The sequence below is a fragment of the Xenia sp. Carnegie-2017 genome, unplaced genomic scaffold, assembly GCF_021976095.1.
Source record: "Xenia sp. Carnegie-2017 unplaced genomic scaffold, XeniaSp_v1 HiC_scaffold_23, whole genome shotgun sequence".
Classification (NCBI taxonomy): domain Eukaryota; kingdom Metazoa; phylum Cnidaria; class Anthozoa; order Malacalcyonacea; family Xeniidae; genus Xenia; species Xenia sp. Carnegie-2017.
The window spans coordinates 14864740-14884789 of record NW_025813486.1 but is presented as its reverse complement, the minus strand read 5'-3'; the positions used below and the strand labels follow the sequence as shown (position 1 = coordinate 14884789).

The 20050-nt window shown below is 28.4% G+C and overlaps 1 protein-coding gene across 1 annotated transcript in view; it reads left to right on the top strand.

Annotated features, from left to right (window-relative positions):
- LOC124447772 (intraflagellar transport protein 56-like) overlaps positions 1-19814 on the top strand; it is an 82200-nt gene extending 62386 nt beyond the window's left edge. The window contains exons 19-21 of the mRNA XM_046998771.1: positions 18432-18538; positions 18849-18982; positions 19406-19814. Coding sequence (XP_046854727.1) covers positions 18432-18538; positions 18849-18982; positions 19406-19520 — 356 coding nt within the window. The 3' untranslated portion in view covers positions 19521-19814. The remainder of the gene's footprint in view (positions 1-18431; positions 18539-18848; positions 18983-19405) is intronic.
- The last annotated feature ends 236 nt before the right edge of the window (positions 19815-20050 follow it).

Below are 20050 nucleotides of genomic sequence, written 5' to 3'. Positions count from 1 at the left end.
ATGCTTCTGGCAATCTAAAACGGTTAAAGGCTGTTGTTATATATCACAAACATCAACTACAAGGGTACGCCAGTCAGTATAACACTTACTTGTCTTCGTTTTCGATCGGTCATCTCGTCTTCTACTGGTTCCACGAATTTAGCCACATCAACAGTGGGAACTTATACATAATATATATCCTAACACGGTTTTTATATGCACATGATAAACATGTGAGTTGGACGAGATTTGAACTCGTACCTTCGGGATACTAGTCTGCCGCTCTACCTGTGAGACCAGTTAAATCTCTTTAAAACTACGGAGACGAGTCGGACGAGACGAGTACGCTCTACCTCGGAGACGAGTCAAATCTTTTTAGAACTACGTATGGGCGAGAGATTCTCACCACTATAGCAGTTACTGGATGGCATGTTTCGACTTTATTCTAAACCCATCATTAGAGATTATACATAATATAAATACTAACACTGTTTTTATATTCACATGAAAAACATGTGACTTGGACGAGATTTGAACTCGCACCTTCGGGATACTAGTCTGCCGCTCTACCTGTAAAAGTAGAAACTGCATTTTTATTTAGTCCTCGTTTTAATTTGACCGAAACACTCAGATTTACCTCAAAACGTGATTCTTCAAAATGCGCAGAACAAAGACACAAGATTGAGGTTTAAAACCCGGTCTATGTTTACCACGAAGTTTATCCAATTTCGTCGTCTTTGTAAATCTTTTTATTTATTAGTAAAAAGACGCATAGATATTCCTTGGAATTTTGAGTTGTTAGCGCAAATAACTTGTCTAGGTCCGCCAGGAACACAGCGTTTTCTATTAAGATTACTAGTAGAATACGCCATGTTGATATATGTGTTCAACAATCTACGTCACAACTTATTCACATACCGGACAAAAAGTTCGAACTAAAATTGCTGAAAACCGCACCTTTCAGATTCACAGAAAACTTTCTTTCTGTCGAATCAAAATTCTGATTGCAAAAATGAACTCTACGAGGCAAGATCTTTAAAAATAGCAAATAAAAACAGTGGGTAAAAATTCGTTGCATATGCACTCTAATCCTTATAATTCAGTATGCTTATACTTATGCAGCTCCCATTATCAATTTTTATTCGAATTCGGTTATCACGTAAAAGTGCAGATGGTTTTCGAAACGGGCAGTTTACAAACAACCCTAAAGGAATTTGATGTGATGCAGCAAAATGGAAAAAGATTCACTGCCAGATTTAGAGACGTGCGAGCTGCCAATGAGGAAGGATTGTGAAGAATATTAAATGAACGCGGTGAAATTTTGTGCGTTGCAATTTTTTTGAGTTAAGATTTTTTGAGGTTTGTTAAATGACGAAATAGTAGAAGGTTTTGTTTCTTTTGTTAACGGCAAATGTGTCCATTTGTCTAAACACTTTCAAATTTACATGCTTAGAAGGTATGTCATAACCAGCCTCGTTTCCATGTATTCAGGTCTAGCGATCTGTTTTGTGCATCAAAGAATGCCTGATATAGTGTGATGCGTTCTTACCCCAAATTTCTTGACAGTTTCCAACATTATGATTATTGTTGTGGAAAGAACCTTCTGTGAAGCTCAAGTTTATGCTTCAAACCTATTAGAAGAGACTTAACCTCCTGAAAGGTTTTTTATGGGGATCTCAATGGTGTTCATTTTATATTGACCATAATATAATAAGCTACCATCGTGCAAATTTTGATTCTTGTACCGCATTTTGAATATTTCAAATTCTGGCGAACTATTAGTTTTTCTTTTTCTAACCTGATGCCGATCTTAAAAATTCGATTTGAATGAAGTCTTTTTAACGCGCTTGCATTCTGTCAAAACTTGGTAATTCAAACTCAGACTTTAAGTCCTCTTTTCATTCCTGATTAAAAACTACCATCTTGAAAGACCTGTATTCTAGAAAGTTTCTTCTCTATAGTATTACATTATGGTACGAATCCATAAAAAGTTTACTTTTTATGTATTCGAATCCCCCATGTGTATTACTACTCAACCGTGGGTATAAAGTCATTGTTTCAAAGGGGGGGTAAAAAACTCGAGTTTACAATCTATCGTTTAAAATATGGAATCTATATGTTTTTAAAAATATTCTTTAATAATCAAGTGTTAATAATCAAGTGTTAATAAAGCATCTTTTTAAATCGTTGTGTCGGGCGATAAATTTCAGGCAACTAAGCCTGAAATTTTGAGCGCAACAATGTCATAGATTCTCTTTAAAAAACCGTCTTTAATAATCAAGTGTTAATAATCAAGTGTTAATAAAGCATCTTTTTAAATCGTTGTGTCGGGCGATAAATTTCAGGCAACTAAGTCTGAAATTTTGAGCGCAACAATGTCATAGATGCTCTTTACAAAACTATGGAATCTATATGTTTTTTTTAATTTGTCTGTCAAGCGCGTGTCTTAGTGCATGTTTCTAACAATGGTTGTTTAATGTAATAGCACATTTCATCAGCGCATGTATAATAATCAAGTGTTAACAATTTAATTTTTATAAACTACCTCCAGAAACAGTTATTATAAAAGGTATATATGCGGTAGACCGTTTTTATTAATTACTTGTTACAAACAGTTATGTGATATGTAGTTAATGATATCTAATGATCACCTTCATCTTTAGGCTTAGCTTGATAGTTATCTTTAATAAATTTTTTTAATTTTTCGATTTCATCATTTACATATTTTTTAGTTGCTAGAATATTATCTTCTATAGTAGCCGCAAAATTTGATGAATAACCATTATATCTCATAGATAATGTAGATTGATGGTGTGAATAAACTTGAATTTTGGTTAATCCATTAAATGCTGTCAGCCATTTTCTTTTCCATTCGTTATAACCTAGTGAAGCTGCAGATTTTTTTGGTTCAATAATAATATAAATATAGTTTAAATCATCATCAACACAGTATACGTAATATAAATCTAGTAATGCATTAGCTATCTTTTTTTCATTATCATTTGTTATTTCAATGATAAATTTTTTGTTAATCTTATCTACCATAATATCTAATTTAACTGTTTTAGAGTTATCAGATGGATTTATTAATAAAAGTGTAAATTCAATAAATTTAATATTATTAAAAACAATTCTGATAATATTTCGTTGGCTATCAACAGTTGTGGTATAATTTAATTGGTTACTTTGATATACTACTTTACTATTTACTATATCATCTATTTCATTTTTTGTGTAGTAGTTAGCTAATCTTAAATTTAAAGCATACTTACCATCTGTTTCAGTCTTTGTATAATAGTTAGTTAAATTAGAAGTCAAAGCATACTTACCATCAGCTTGTGTTTTAGTATAATATTGATTTAAATTATAAGTCAAAGCATACTTACCATCAGATTGTGTTTTAGTATAGTAGTTATTAAATTTACCATCAGTTTGTACTTTAGTATAATAGTGGTCATTAAATTTATTATCAACTTGAGTTTTATTATAGTAATCATTAAATTTACCATCAGCTTGTGTTTTAGTATAATAGTTAGTTAAATTAGAAGTCAAAGCATACTTACCATCAGCTTGTGTTTTAGTATAGTAGTCATTAAATTTACCATCAGATTGTGTTTTAGTATAATAGTTATTTAAATTAGAAGTCAAAGCATACTTACCATCAGCTTGTGTTTTAGTATAGTAGTTAGTTAAATTAGAATTTAAAGCATACTTACCATCTGTTTCAATCTTTGTGTAATATTTGTTTAAATTAGAACTTAAAACATACTTACCATTTGTTTCATTTTTTGTATAATAGTTGGCTAATCTTGAAACAAAAACATATTTATTATCAGCTTGTATTTTAGTATAATATTTTAGGAAATTAGAAGTCAAAGCATACTTACCATCAGATTGTATTTTAGTATAGTAGTTATTAAATTTACCATCAGATTGAGTTTTAGTATAATAATTATCTGATAGATGTGTTTTATCTACAGATCCTTGTATATTTACATTAATATCTGTTTTATCATGTCCATAAAATAAGCTCATTTATATTATTCCTCAGATTTTATATCCGGTTTATTATTTTTATGTTCGTAAACATGTTTAACGGTTGTTATACCACCAGATAAAAAACCTAGAAAAGGTAATAGGGTGATATTTTTCTACTAAACTATAAACATCTCGTTTTAAAAGGTCGTCTGATTTAAGCTGTTTTGTTAATTCTTTGGGATCTTCAATAGCATCAAACCTTTTAATATATCTGAAAATTTTGATATAACTAAATCAGTTAAAACTCATTAGCTTTTTGTAATCGTTTTTCTCGTATTCAGTGTATAATTTATCAATAATTTTTGACTAGCTTTTTAATGTAAGCAACTGACTTGTCTAAATCACCATCTTCAGCTAATTTAAGTAGTTGATCTCTTTTATTAAAACTTTCTTGCGTCTTATCTTGTATATTATCATCACATACAGCATCTTTGATAGTATCATTTGCGGAATCAATCTCATTAATTATATCATCAATTGTTTCAGGTTCTTTACGCTTTGGCATATATATATAACACATGTTTTATTGCGGAATAACAATTTTCCATTGGTATGGGTATACAAGTTGTATTTCTAAATGTGCATACTTATTATTTTTCAATTTTTTGGTTATTTCTTCTATATCATCTTTCTCAACACCATAAAGATAATCATCAAATATAGCTTTCATATCATTGCGGTTTGTATTATAAAATGTAACTAAATAACTTATATTTTCACGATAAGGTTTAGAAATACTAGTCAATTGCTGTGTTATAACGATAGTAGAAAACCCATAATGACGAGCACTGAACCCTAATCGTACTAATTCCGATGTTCTATTTTTAACATCATGCGAACAAGCTACATCGTCTAATATAATAAGACTATTGGTCCCTTTATATATATCACTCACATATTTTAAAAAAATATCTACCTGATCTTGGTCACATTCTACTTTAATTAAATCAGAATCATTTATATATTTCCATTCTTGGTAGGTTTTATTATATGATAACGTGGGGCATAATAAAATAATGTAATCAAAATGTCTATTAAAGTTTTCTTCTAACATTCTTAAAAGAAAGAAGGTTTTACCACAAGCAGTCATACCTAAAATAATCATATTAAAGGGTGTATTCATTTATATATTACTGGTTATTTTAGTATTGAATACTTTGTAAATCATTATTAACAAATTGAACAAGAGCATCACTGATAACATAGATGTAACAGTTTAAATCTTTTGTATATGCTCTTTTTTTAATTTCAAGCAGAATGCCGTTTTGCGTATTCATGATTCGTTTTCCGTTACCAGCAATATTTTTTTGTTGAAAGGTGCGTAGATCGATAACTAATGCAAATTTATCCTTATAGAATTTTTCAATTGTCATGAAGCAATCTATTGGGTTAGTTTTATCAAAAAACCGTTTTGCTTCTTCATAAAATACTTTTTTATCCATGCCTTGGGCGAAAATACAATTTGGTGACCCTTCAATCGTGATTTTAACTGAATCGATATTGGGATATATAAAATTTTCACTATCACTAACTGAATTTTCTGTGAATAGTAGTACAATGCCTTTCATACTTTTACGAGGCACATTGACATTAATATTCTGTAATGTGCTTGATTTATCCCATTTTTCCTTTTTTAAGAGGGTTATATGATGGTAAAATAGGCTTCTACCTATAGAATATAGATTTGTTATCTCATCTGCAATTTCTTGATTTTCAATAGTTTCATATTCTAGCTGAATATTTTCTAATTCATAATCACCGATACTTTGACCACTTTGAGGAATAAGTACTTGATCACTTGGTGGTAATGTTATTATGTATTGAAAGTTATTATTCATATTGAATGGGCAATAGAGACCATGATCTTTAAGAATAGTATCAATATTAATTTTTTGCCTTGTACTATAAATATCATAAATTAATTTATCTGATACTTTTTCTGAACTTCCACTTGTTGCAGCACTATCATCTTTAGAAATAAGTTTTCTTAAATTTTCGTTAGCTATTCCATATTCAATAAGGCTTTGTCGATCACTTTTAGGCAACCACAAGGTCTTTGTATATACTTATAATATTATGTTCACAACAATCGTAAAGAGTCTCTCCTGCCACTTTAATTTGTAGTCTATGTTGTAAAATCTACTGAGATTATTTAGAAAGTGACTTTTGTATTACTGATTTTAAGATCAAACGATAGATTAAGGAACCAGGAACTAAACAACTATTTGATTTTAATTTAGGCATATTAACATAAACTTGTTCATTCGGTTTAAGACTATTAGGATTAAAGGTTATACTATAAAAGTACGGGTACCTTTAATTTTGCCATATTAATTCTTTTAAAATTAGGTAAAAGTTCTTCTTGTAATCTGTTCATATATATTAAAACATATTTTATTTTCTTCTTTGTTTATACTGATCATATATTAACAAAGCAGCAGCAATAGCTAAAATCCATAAATTAGAAGCTAACCATGCTAAACCTTTAGCTCCCCAAGATATAGCCTGAGCGATAATATTCAATAATGGTCCTAATACTGGCCATAATTTTTTACCTATATTTGCTAAAGCCTTAGAAAATTTACTAGTAGCTTGAGCACCTTGCAGGATTGCTTTTCTAGCTCCTATGACAATGGTTGTAATTATACCAGCCACAGATATAGCTAAAGCTGATAATCCAGGGATATTTTCCTTAACCCATTCTTTAAACCGCTGTAATCTAGTAATGTCTTCTTCCTGTTTATCTCGTACATCCTCTTTTTCTAATTGATCTTCTTCTTCTTTAATTATAATTTCTAATTCCGAGGCTCTTTTGTGCAAATTAGTTAATTCATCAATATTGTTGTTAATACCATTTTCATTTTCATTTTTTATTTCATCTATTCTAGCTTGAGTTTTGTTTAGCTCTTTAGCAAAGTGATTTATTTGTGCTTCTATAAATTGTGGGCGTGTTCTTTTATCGATTGTTCCAGATGGAGTCATCACACCTATATGTTCTCTAAGTTCTTGATTAGTTATTTGATTGAAATTTTTTGTATATTTATTATTTAAATCAATCATAGGCATACTCTCTTCAGTTTTTATAAATTCATCTTGCAATTTAATAATTTTGTTAATTTCGTTTTTAAATTGTTTAACAGCTTCTTCTGATTTTTTGCTTTATTGTATTGTAGTTCTCCATTACTATTACGTTTTAAAACAATTCTTTCAACACCTCGCTCATTTCTTGTATTTAATGGTTTGTAAGTAATATTATTTATATTAGTTTTACCTAAATTTAATCTAAAATTTATACCTTCATAATATGCCATACCTTTTAGATGATTAAATCTAAACTCTTTTTCATAATTATTTGTAATAAACTTTTCAACAGCAAAAGAAACTTCATTTTCAGGTCTATTAATATTTGTATAATCAGGAGTGAAAGTAGGAACATCAGGAAGATTATTTGTCTTTTTTCTTATTGTTACACCAAAATTATCAGTAAATGATGTTTCATAATCTTCATTATCATCGTTATCATCTTTATTATCATAGTTATTATCTTCTTGCTTCTTATCTTTTAATTCAATATAATCAAAACCTCCTTCAGCCATTATATAGATTACTCTATATTTTGTATGTTACTTTCAGGAATCCAACTGTTATGCCTATTATCATAACCTAGCCATTTAATTAAAACCATCTTTTTACCTTTAACTTTCTTACGTTTTAATATTTTTTCAACTCTATAAACATCATCTTTCTTATTCACAACTGACAGTTCCTCTTCATAAAATTTACCGATTATAGGCTCTCCTTCTGTATCCTCTATCTCATATAAATTCGGGTCTCCTCTAATAACTTTAGTAACTTTAAAAAGCTCTTCTGTAAAATTTGCTTCATAACCTTTCGTAAATATAGATTTATACTTTGATATTCTAACCATATCACCAATTTTAATCTTAGGTAATGGTAAATAAGCAACTTCATGACCGTATAATGTATTCCATACTTCATCTTCATTATTTTTATTAACATCTTTAGGCTTCATCAAGATTGTACTGTGTTTTGTATTGTTATAATTATATACTAAATCATACAATATATCAATCCATTTATATGTTCCTTTACTGTAAAAATATTTCCACATAGATGTTTTAAGCGTTCTGTTAAATCGTTCAACAATCGCAGCTTTTTTATCATTTTTAGTAGAAAAGTACTTAATTCCATGTTTCTCTAATAATGATTTGACACCTACATTATAAAATTCTTTACCATCATCAAATTGAGCTAGTTTCGGGTAATAATTAAATCTATCTTTAAATTGACTTCATAGTTTTGCAACAGCTTTTGTCATATTATTTGTGTCTTTCCTATAAACAGGGATAGCAAATGCATATCTACTTAATATTTCAATAGCTGTTAATATCCAATAATAACCATTGTTTTTATACTTATAAGAACCCATATCAACTAAATCCATTTGTATTTGTTCACCAAGATAGTTTACCTTTGTTTGTCTGAATTTATGTCTCCTAATAATAGGTTTATATCTAGTGTATGTATCTTGAGATATTAACCATTCTTTAACTTGTTTTCTATTAATATTTATACCTTCTTCTAATGCTTTCTGATATAACCGTTCTGCTGATTGATAACCTGTTTTCGGATCATAATAAATATCTCTTAAACTTTGCTCAATTTTAATGTCTTCATCCATTTAAATTACTCAAGATAACATTCAAGTAGAATATTACCTACATTAACAGGGTTACCATCTTGATCTAATATATTAAATATTAGCTCGTTAAAAGCTCCTTTTATAATTGTAACTTTAGATTCAATATCATTGTATTCGTATACAGTACCAAATAACGACTGAATTGTTATTACTGGTAAAGTTAAAGCTATATTACTTTTTTTTCCTTCAGGGTTATAATTATAACTTGAATTTACAATATTAGAAGAAATTTGAATATAGTTTAATCCTCTGTTTATATCCACTTTAGAAACACCATTTTGTACGATACCTTTTTTCATAGTTTTTATAGTATCATTAAAGCCTAACATTTTAATAAGAGTATCAGATAATACTAATATCTCGTCATTATTATTAGTTATTTTACAAGTTCCATTGTTTTCTACCATCTCAAGCTTTACGTTAGCAGACTTAAGAAACGTTTTAAGCATTTTGAAAGTCCAATAACCAGCATCTATATTATATTTTGTTGCGCCTATTGTAAAAACTAAAGTATTATTTAATTTCACATTTTTATATTCCCAATACACATAAGCTTTTTTAATATATAAATATGAATAGTTAGTTGTTAATATACTTTCTTGTAAGTCAATTTTTGTACTATCTCCGTTTATAAAAACAGTGAACTTTTTCATATATAATATAGCTTATATTATATGTCAAACAAACAAATCGAAGAAAATTCTATAAAATTAGGTGATGATGATTTAAAACATGTATCATATACAACATGGCCTAAAATATATTTAGAAACAACTAAAACGCCTTCGTTTTCAAATCTAATAGCAGCTGTTAATGGAGATGAAGGTCATAGTCAGGATTATTTCGATCATATGTTACATCGATGGTCATCAAAATTTATTGTAAAACCTACATTTCAAAGGCCGGTAAATGTCGATATCTGTAACTTCAGATTATATGTAACTGAAAATGATTATTTTATGAGTAGTTTACCACCTATAACATCCAGGTGGTCAAGTGAAATTAAAAGTAAAAAAGAACAGTCGACTGGTATACGATACAATATTAAAAATCATTTAAATTATAAACAAGAAGCATACTACGCTATGATTTGTGGGGCTTATGTGGCTTCTTTTCTATCTGGGGTAGGGCTTAATCATTTAAATTTTGATAAAAGCAGAATTATACAAAGCCTTGTTAAATACCATTTATATTATCAGATTAAAAAATTTATGAAGCACCCATCGTTATTAGATAAATATGACTTTACGGAATTGAAAAAGCATATACCTTATAAAGGTATTTTAAAATTTGATAAAAACAATGATGGTTATTATGTTAATTTTCAATATTCGACTACTGATTATAAGAGCTTCATTGCATATCATTCTAAAGGTATTACATTAATCGGAAAAATTCTTTTGCAAGAGAGCATTGAAAGTTTTGTTTATACAGTTCTTGGAGCTCAAGCAAATACAAGATGGTCAATAGTTAATCATGGAGCTAAGAGCATGCAAACTCAAAATGTTTTTAGGAAATTACTAAATGATACTATAGTACAGAATGATACGACTTTATTTATATCTAACATGAGGAAAGCTATAAAAGACACGAATGTTATTTTAAATATGGCAATAAGCCCTGGTATGATTTTAATACCCAGCCGTATGATAATATTAGATAAAAAGATTGATGGGTATAATAATATTTTAACATTAGCTAATAAAACTATGAAATTCGGTATTAATTCTAAAATAAATTATTATGGAGTTAAAAGGAAGAACCTAAAAAGTACATCAAGATAATACACCATCACAACACCTAGATACTCTAGATGAAGTTCATAAAAACCAGTAGTACATAAACATACAAAATGATAGTAAATAATCCCCATCAAACAGATATGATTGCTTTACTCGGTATATCAACGCTATCATCATTCATATTAGTTAAATATGTTTTATAATATAATATGAAGAAAGTTCTAGATTTTAATCATATTTCGAGTGAGTTGAGTCAAGAGGAATTTGAAAAGCTAAAAAGTTGTATTTGTACTATCACAAAATGTATACCTGTTATAAATGGAAGTATAATAAATTAAAGAAAATTAGACTATCATTAAACATGGGAAGTATTTTTCTAGTCTCAACTGGTGGTATTGTTGGTAGTAACCCTGAACCCGATAGTTATAGCCACCCTGAGTGGCTTAGGTGCTTTAGTTCAAGGTTATATGGTTAAGAGTAAGATTAATAATAACTTAGAAATGTGTAAATTTGCATATACATCATATGAAAAATACTTATGAATATAAGATCATATTTAAGAGGATTACCTTATGATGAAGTGATATTTCTATCAGACATAAAAGTTATCGATGATATTATAATAGACAATTGCACTACTATAGATAGTATGATGAGTAAATATAACAAAAAATATAAAGATCTGTGAGTTATCTGTAAGTTATCTATAAGATTATCTGTGAGTTATCTGTGAGTTATCTATAAGTTATTTGTGAATAAAATCTACAGTATTATATAACATGTCTGAAGAAAACCTAAAGATAACTACTGTTAAGAAAGAGAAAGACCCTATTAGAGTTGAAGCTGGAAAAAAATTATCCCTTATTTCACAACAAGCTAAAGAAAAAAAGATGCGAGATAGGATTGAATTAGAAAATAAAAAGAAAATTGAAGATAATAGCTGGAATATTAATTATGGATTCTTATTTGGAGCAGTTGGAGTATTAACTGCTATTGCTAGTCTCTATTATACAAGGAAAAATGATAAAAGGCAGGAAAAATTAACAAACGATAAAGCAAAAGAAGAAACAACTAGTGAAAAACATGTTTTGATACAAAAAAATAAACAATATAATTTAGACTCATTTGAATAAAATATTTCCTATTATATATGAGTAATACTATGAATAAGAAACAATTTATGAATGAAGCTTTTGATGCAGTGCTTGTGACAACAACTGCTGTAGGTCTTTCTATGGCGTCTAAAAAACTACTAGGTCAAAAATTAACAGATACTGATAATATTAAAGATTTTACAAAACTAGCTATTGCTATTACAACATCAACAATGCTAGTTAAATATGCTCAAGACAAAAAATGGGTCCCTGAAAATCCATTTAAATCTGTATAAATATATATGACAAGTGTTATTACTAGTGGATTAACAACTTCTATAGGAGCGGTTATTAACGGCCTAGGATTTAGTCTAGCAGGCTGGATATTTCATAAACTTGATAAAAACGGTTATGCTGAAGAAATTAAAAGACACAACAAAGCTCTAGAGGACCTATCTAAGGCTAAAGAGGCATTCTATGAAAATGAAGTCAAGCAGCATGATAAAATACAACAGCTAAGACAAGAACTTCAATATGCTAATGATGATATAGAATTGACAAACAAAGCTTTAGATGCGCTTAGAAAAGTAAAAACGATACAATACAACGGTCTAACATTTCACAGAGAACCACAATTAAATGACTTTTACAAACCATCTAAAAATATGAAAAATTATCAATCTGGTACAATGGTTTTTATTGGTATTATATCAGGATATTTATTATATAAAATTACTTAAAAAATAAAGTATATAGTATTAGTATATGTATTGTAATAAATTGATTCATAAAGAGTTAGAAGAGTTTTTTGGTTACGTAAATTGTTGCTTTTGTGATAAAAAGATATGTGATAATTATATTAATAGTTCTGTTAAGACATACTTATGTTGTGAAAATCAAGAAATTATTTCAGATAATAAAATGAATGTTTGTATACACTGTGGTACTGTTCACATGTACATAAATCATTTTGTTAATGAATGGATACCAGAAATTTGGAAATGTCAAAAATCAGTTCATTCAAGAAAGAAATGGTTTTATAATAAAATTAGATTGTGTGTAACTTTTCAATATGTTGAGACATTGACTAGTGATTTTATAAAGGTTGTTAGTACTATGATTAAACATAAATTAATTAATAAAAAGAATATTAGTATGTATAACTATTATATAATACGTTTAGCTAGTAGAAGGGGTATAGCATTAAAACACCCTGTTAAAGATATGAAAAATAGTAAGACAAAAATAGTTTTTGATAATAGATTGTTTGGTGAAGTATATAAAATCCTTGAGTGGGATAAAGACATTAACTGTACTTATTATAACAACTGGGCCCAGTCAAAGAAATAAAACCTTTATAATTATATATGAATCTTAAAGATCTATTAAAAAAGATTAGAAATTTTATTCTATGTTGTAAAAAAACTAGTTCTAATATAGAAGGTGTTTTGAAGGATTTTGAAAAAAAATTGTATAAATCAAAAGATAATTTAAACGCACCTTAAAAAATAAAATATATAGTATTAGTATATATATATGTGTTCAGATAAACTAATAAGAGGAAGGCCGAGAATTTATACTAAAGAACAAATTAAGCAACATAGAACTTCATATATGCTCTCAAAACCATGGTATTGTGATTCATGTCATAAAACATATAATTTAGCATATAAAACTTTACATCTTAGAACAAAAAAACATATTAGAAATTCAAAATGATATAGTTTTTATGAACTTTTATGGTGCGTTTAAATATACTTAAAGAAATATATATACATAATATATATGATAGCAAATAGAAAAAATAATAATGAAATTCTAAGCGTCGCCTATTTCGGAGCCGGCTGGGATTTTCGAATGGTTGATAAAGATTTATATTCTAAATTTAGTTTTTATATACATAGATGCTTTACCAACAAAATTATTACATTATCCACCTGATTCTACAGGATATGAAAAATGTAAAGATCTCCCAACATTTATACATACACTAATTACAAAAGCAAATAAACATCAATTAAAATTAGTTGAACATCATAAACATTTAAGGTTATTAATATTTAAAACTAATGATCATAAACAAGAACTTCACTACTATTATAATAATACAACAGTACAAGAAGCTCTTGATAATAAAATTATTAGAGAAAAATTAAACAAAGTGATCTGGATACATGAGAAGGGTTTCATACCATGGTATTTCGGTCTTGAACCAGGAATGTTACCCAACACAATAAAACTAAAGCTAAATTAAGAGAATATTTACAAAATATTTAAAAACACTCAAAAGTTAAATAGATTAATTTAATTATTTTATAAAAAGTTTTAAATATAGATTTATTTCTATAATTAAAATTAGTGCGTTTAAAAAAATAAAATAAAATATATAGTATATATATGAATAGAGATTATTTAAATCGAAAGGTACTTAAAGACAAACCTATATTATATAATATGCCTAATATGAATAAAGTACTTAAAGACATGAGTATTTTATATAGTATGCCTAATATGAAAAAAGATGAACTTCAAAAGTTGACTAAAGACGATTTAATTAATTTAATATTAAATCAAAGCCGTGGTTGGTAATAATACTTCAATTTCCAAACCAGTACAAAAAGTACTATCACAATCCAATATCAAACAAATGACTGTGCAACAGTTAAAAGTTATTGCTAAAGAAAAAAAGGTTAAAGGTTATTATAAACTTAGAAAAAACGAATTAATCAAAGTATTAACACCAGTCCCAAAACCAAGAAAGAGTGTAAAAGATATGGTTAAAGAGTATGAGAATAATACACAGATGCTATCAGATAAAAATAAAAAACCAATACCAACAAAAAGAGTTAAAATAAAAGAAACAAACAATGCTCTTAAAGGATTTACTAAATCATATAATTAGATTATTAACAATAAAATCCATTAATACACAAAACACTAGAAATATCTTACATATTATATTAAACAAATATTAGAAGTAATGAAAATTTGTTGAAACGCTTAAGATTACATTTGAAAAATTAAAATTAAAATAGTGGTGATGTTGATCATATGATAGAAACTGCTTATTTTAACAGTCAAGCTTTAACAATTATAAATAATGAAAATATTAATGAATCATTACAAATTTCAAAACAAAATATATTAAATATAATTAGTAAATTTAATCAAGAAGGTTCATGGGTTATTAAATCTATAGATAATCATTATCTTAATGTTGTTAAATACAAGCCATTACAAGGATCTTCATATATTAATTTACCACAAGAACTTAAAAACTCTAAAAAAGGATTAATTAATATCAAAATACAGATAATGAATGTTTTAGGTGGTGCCATATTCGTTATTTAAACCCACAAAATAAACACCCATAGAATAAAAAATCTGATAAGGAATATATTAACAAATTAGACTACTCTGGGATTGAATTTCCAGTGACTGTTAAACAATATAATAAAATCGAAAAGCAAAACAAAATTAACATTAATGTATTCGGTTATGAAAATAAGCAACCATACCCCATTTATATATCAAAAGAAAAATTTAAAGACCATATGGAACTACTATTAATAACTGATAATGAAAACAAACATTATATTCTAATAAAAAATTTTAATGCATTTATGTACAATCAAACAAAGCATAAAGAAAGAAAACACTTTTGTATGCGCTGTCTTCAATGTTTTAGTTCTGAAAAAATATTAAATAACCATATAGAAAACTGTATATTAATAAATGGTATACAATCAATAAGAATGCCTGATAAAAATAACAACATACTTAAATTCAACAACTATCATAAGCAACAACCAGTACCATTTGTTATATATGCAGACTTTGAGGCTATTACAGAAAAGATATCTGGTTGTAATCAGAATAATAAAAAATCATTCACCGAAGCCTATCAAAAGCACATAGACTGTGGTTATGGATATAAAGTTGTTTGTTGTTATGATGATAAATTTACAAAAAATTCAACTATATAGAGGTGAAAAGCTGTTTACAAATTTATGGAAGCTATGTTGAAAGAAGTTAAATATTGTAAAAATATTATGAAAACCCACTTTAATAAACCATTAAAAATGACCTCTGATGATGAAGAAGATTTTAAAAAAGCCGATGAATGTCACATATGTAACAAAAAATATACTAACAAAGATATTCGAGTTCGAGACCATTGTCATATCACTGGCAAATACAGAGGCTCGGCACATCAAGATTGTAACTTAAAACTTAGAATAGACTATAATAAATTAAAGATCCCAGTAATATTTCACAATCTGCGGGGATATGACAGTCACTTCATAATGCAAGAGATCGGAGCTATTGTTAATAAGCATACATACAAAAACAAAAAAGGTGAAGAAACACAGATGAATATAAATGCTATACCTAATAATATGGAAAAGTATATGGCTTTTATGTTAGGAAACCATTTAACATTTCTTGATAGTTTTCAATTTATGAGCTCTAGTTTAGAAAAGCTTGTTAGTAATTTACCTAAAGAATCATTTAAATATACCTCTAATCAGTTTAAAGGCGAAAAACTTAATTTAATGACACAAAAAGGTATTTACCCATATGATTATATGGATAGCTTTAAAAAGTTTGATGAGGGGTTGCCTTCAAAAAAAGACTTTTATAGTATTCTTACTGATGAGAATATATCAGATGATTCTTATAAGCATGCTCAAAATGTTTGGAATACATTCAATCTTAAAAACATGGGTGATTACCACGATTTGTATTTAAAATCAGACGTTTTGTTATTAGCTGATGTATTCGAAAACTTTCGAAAAACATGTCTTGAATACTATAACTTAGACCCATGTCATTATTTCACTAGTCCTGGTCTTTCATGGGATGCTATGTTAAAGATGACAGATATTAAATTAGAATTAATGACAGATATTGATATGTTTCAATTCATTGAAAAGGGTATGAGAGGAGGTGTTTCTTATATTTCTAACCGATATGGTAAGGCTAATAACAAGTATATGAAAACATTTGATAATAAGAAGCCATCGAAGTATTTAATGTATTTAGACGCTAACAATTTATATGGATGGGCTATGTCACAATACTTACCTACTGGTGGTTTCAAATGGTTAACTGAAAAACAGATTAACAACATAAATTTAGCCACATATAAAGAAGATAATAAAAAAGGTCTAATTTTAGAAGTTGATTTAGAATACACTGAAGAACTACATGATATACATAACGATTATCCTGTTGCACCCGAAAAAATTAAGGTAACTAGCGACATGTTATCAAAATATTGTAAGACAATTGCTTCTAATTACAATATATCAACAGGTTTAGTTTCAAAATTAATACCTACATTACAAAATAAAGATAAGTATGTGCTGCATTATAGAAATCTTCAACTATACTTAGATCTCGGGTTAAAATTAAAAAGTACATAGAGTACTTGAATTTAATCAATCTCCATGGTTGAAAAAATACATAGACTTTAATACTCAAAAAGAACTAATGCAAAAATTCTTTTGAAAAGACTTCTTCAAACTCATGAATAACAGTGTTTTGGTAAGACGATGGAAAACTTACGAAAAGAGTAGATGTTAGACTAGTAACTAATAAAGATAAATTATTAAAATTAGCTTCAAAACCTACTTATGTAAGTAGTAAAATATTCAATGAGAATCTTGTGGCTGTGCATAAAATCAAAGAAACACTAACCCTTAATAGGCCAGCATATGTGGGTATGTGCATCTTAGATTTATCTAAAGTATTAATGTACGATTTTCATTACAATTATATCAAGAATAAATATGGTGATAAAGCTAAACTTCTTTTCACAGACACAGATAGTCTAATATATGAAATCGAAACTGAAGATGTCTATCAAGATTTTTGGGTTGATAAAGATAAATTTGATAATAGTGATTATGATAAATACCATAAATATTATGATAATACTAATAAAAAAGTTATTGGTAAAATGAAAGATGAAGCTTCTGGAAATATAATTAAAGAGTTTATTGGACTTCGATCTAAAATGTATAGTTATATTAAAGATAATAATAAAGGAGATAAGAAAGCTAAAGGAATTAAGAAAAATATTATTAAAAACAAAATAAAACATGAAGACTATAAACAAACACTATTTGAAAATAAACAAATACATCATACAATGAAAACTATTAGAAGTGTAAACCATCAACTTAGTAGTTATGAAATTAATAAAGTATCACTTAGCTGTTTTGATGATAAACGGTATATATTAGATGATGGTATAACTACTAGAGCTTATGGTCATTATTTAAATGATAATTAAAACTTATTTTAATATACAGTTATAATGTGTAGTAAGCATGTAGCGTGGGCCTCTGTTAGAGTAAAATCATACATACCTGCTCCTCATGTTTGACTACATATCACATAACTGTTTATTAAAAACAATTTTAACAAAAATTATATGACACTCGCTTGACAGACAAATTAAAAAAACATATAGATTCCATATTTTGTAAAGAGCATCTATGACATTGTTGCGCTCAAAATTTCAGGCTTAGTTGCCTGAAATTTATCGCCCGACACAACGATTTAAAAAGATGCTTTATTAACACTTGATTATTAACACTTGATTATTAAAGAATATTTTTAAAAACATATAGATTCCATATTTTAAACGATAGATTGTAAACTCGAGTTTTTTACCCCCCCTTTGAAACAATGACTTTATACCCACGGTTGTAGTAATAATACACATGGGGGATTCGAATACATAAAAAGTAAACTTTTTATGGATTCGTACCCCCATGTGTATTACTACTCCAACTATAAGCGAATTTTTGTAAATCGTCTGTAATTTTTTATCATTTACAACAGACATTATGAACCAAAAAGCAAGATTAGCTTGGGAATTGTACCTGAAAATGGAGACTTCTGGTGAATCATTTAGCCTCCTCCAACTGATTGCCAACGACTGTTACAAGGTAAAAATAAACGATGAATGCAAAACAAATTTTGGAGACTGGCCAACTATTAAGCCCTGTAGTGTACGTAGTTTATCTGTTTGAAAGGCTCTTAAAATGAAATTATTACATTGAGAAAGTTTTTGCCCGAAAGTGTTAGGTTAAAGTTGCTTCTTGACGTTAGTCCAACTTTTTTAATTCATTATTTCACGGAGCAGCTTTAATTTTGCTTAACAATTTTGATAGCGAGACTAATTAAGTCGCGTTTCCGTAGCTTTGGACTGACGATGAATTCTTTTGCACATACATATTTCCTTCAACAATCTTTTAGATGGGTCATTTTTATTATGCTGCAAAGGCCTTTGACGTTCTCGAAAGGTTAGATCCCAATCCTGAATACTGGGAAGGCAAACGTGGCGCGTGCGTGGGTATATTTCAACAAATTATTGCTGGGCACGAGCCAAGGTGAATAAACTTCATTGATATATAGCTTCCCGTTGCCCATTTTGTCGCTATACTTTTCATGTCACTTTTTTACGAATATGTCACTATTGTTTGATGGTGAATTTTATATTCGTGGACCAAATGACGTCCAATATTATTATCGATATTTGATACGACTGAGCAGTTCACGTCAGAAATGTGAAGTAGTAGTTGTGTATCTATGTGTCTCTGAGATAGAAAGCCCTAAAGATATAATGGATGTACCACTTACGTGTTAACTTATCTGCTGTTTTCCAGTCATGTGATGGCATAATTTAAGATGTAGGACTTTGCTAAGTGCCATTTATAAGATGGCGTTTTGTTGGAGCATGTTTTTCATGCATTGTTCAACTTCCCATTTATTTTCATTGCAAAACACATATCATACTTTTTCATTTTTATCAGGGAAACATTACGCGATGTGTTACAGCTGTTACGTAGTACTGGTAACCCTCAAGTGGAATATATCGTCCGCACTATGAAGAAGTGGGCTAAAGAAAATAGGGTTCCCGTTTCATGATGTAGATGGTTGTTTATATATTTGTGTTTTGTTAAGTATAAACAGGGTAGTGGATATGTCATGGTTAACAAAACATTGCGTTGAATAATATATACATTTAAATAAGTTGAACATGATTGGCATTTTTCTCATATTCAATTGACAGATGCGGCTGGTAAGGGCAAGTGATACGTTTTTACTTTTAAAAAGCGTCATAAGATAAGCCCTTTCTATCTCATTTGAGCGTCATTCGTCAATTTATTGCCATTATTTTGTGATTTAAGGCTTTCATTTCCTAACACGTTGTCCTTTAAATTTGCAGTCGTCATTAGTTTTCTTCTTGCGTTTTTTATGAGTTTTTTTGCCATTCTTTGTCAGCTAAGGCCCTTTACTCCCGAGTTCAACGTTTGTCTAAGCACTTTCACCATCATTATTCGCAGTCTGCTTTGTTTTAGTTTCAATAATAATATATTAAGCAAGATAATAATTATATTCCGAATCATCCAGAATTGAGACTTCCTCAAAATCAGCTGTCTTTATTTGCACTTTCA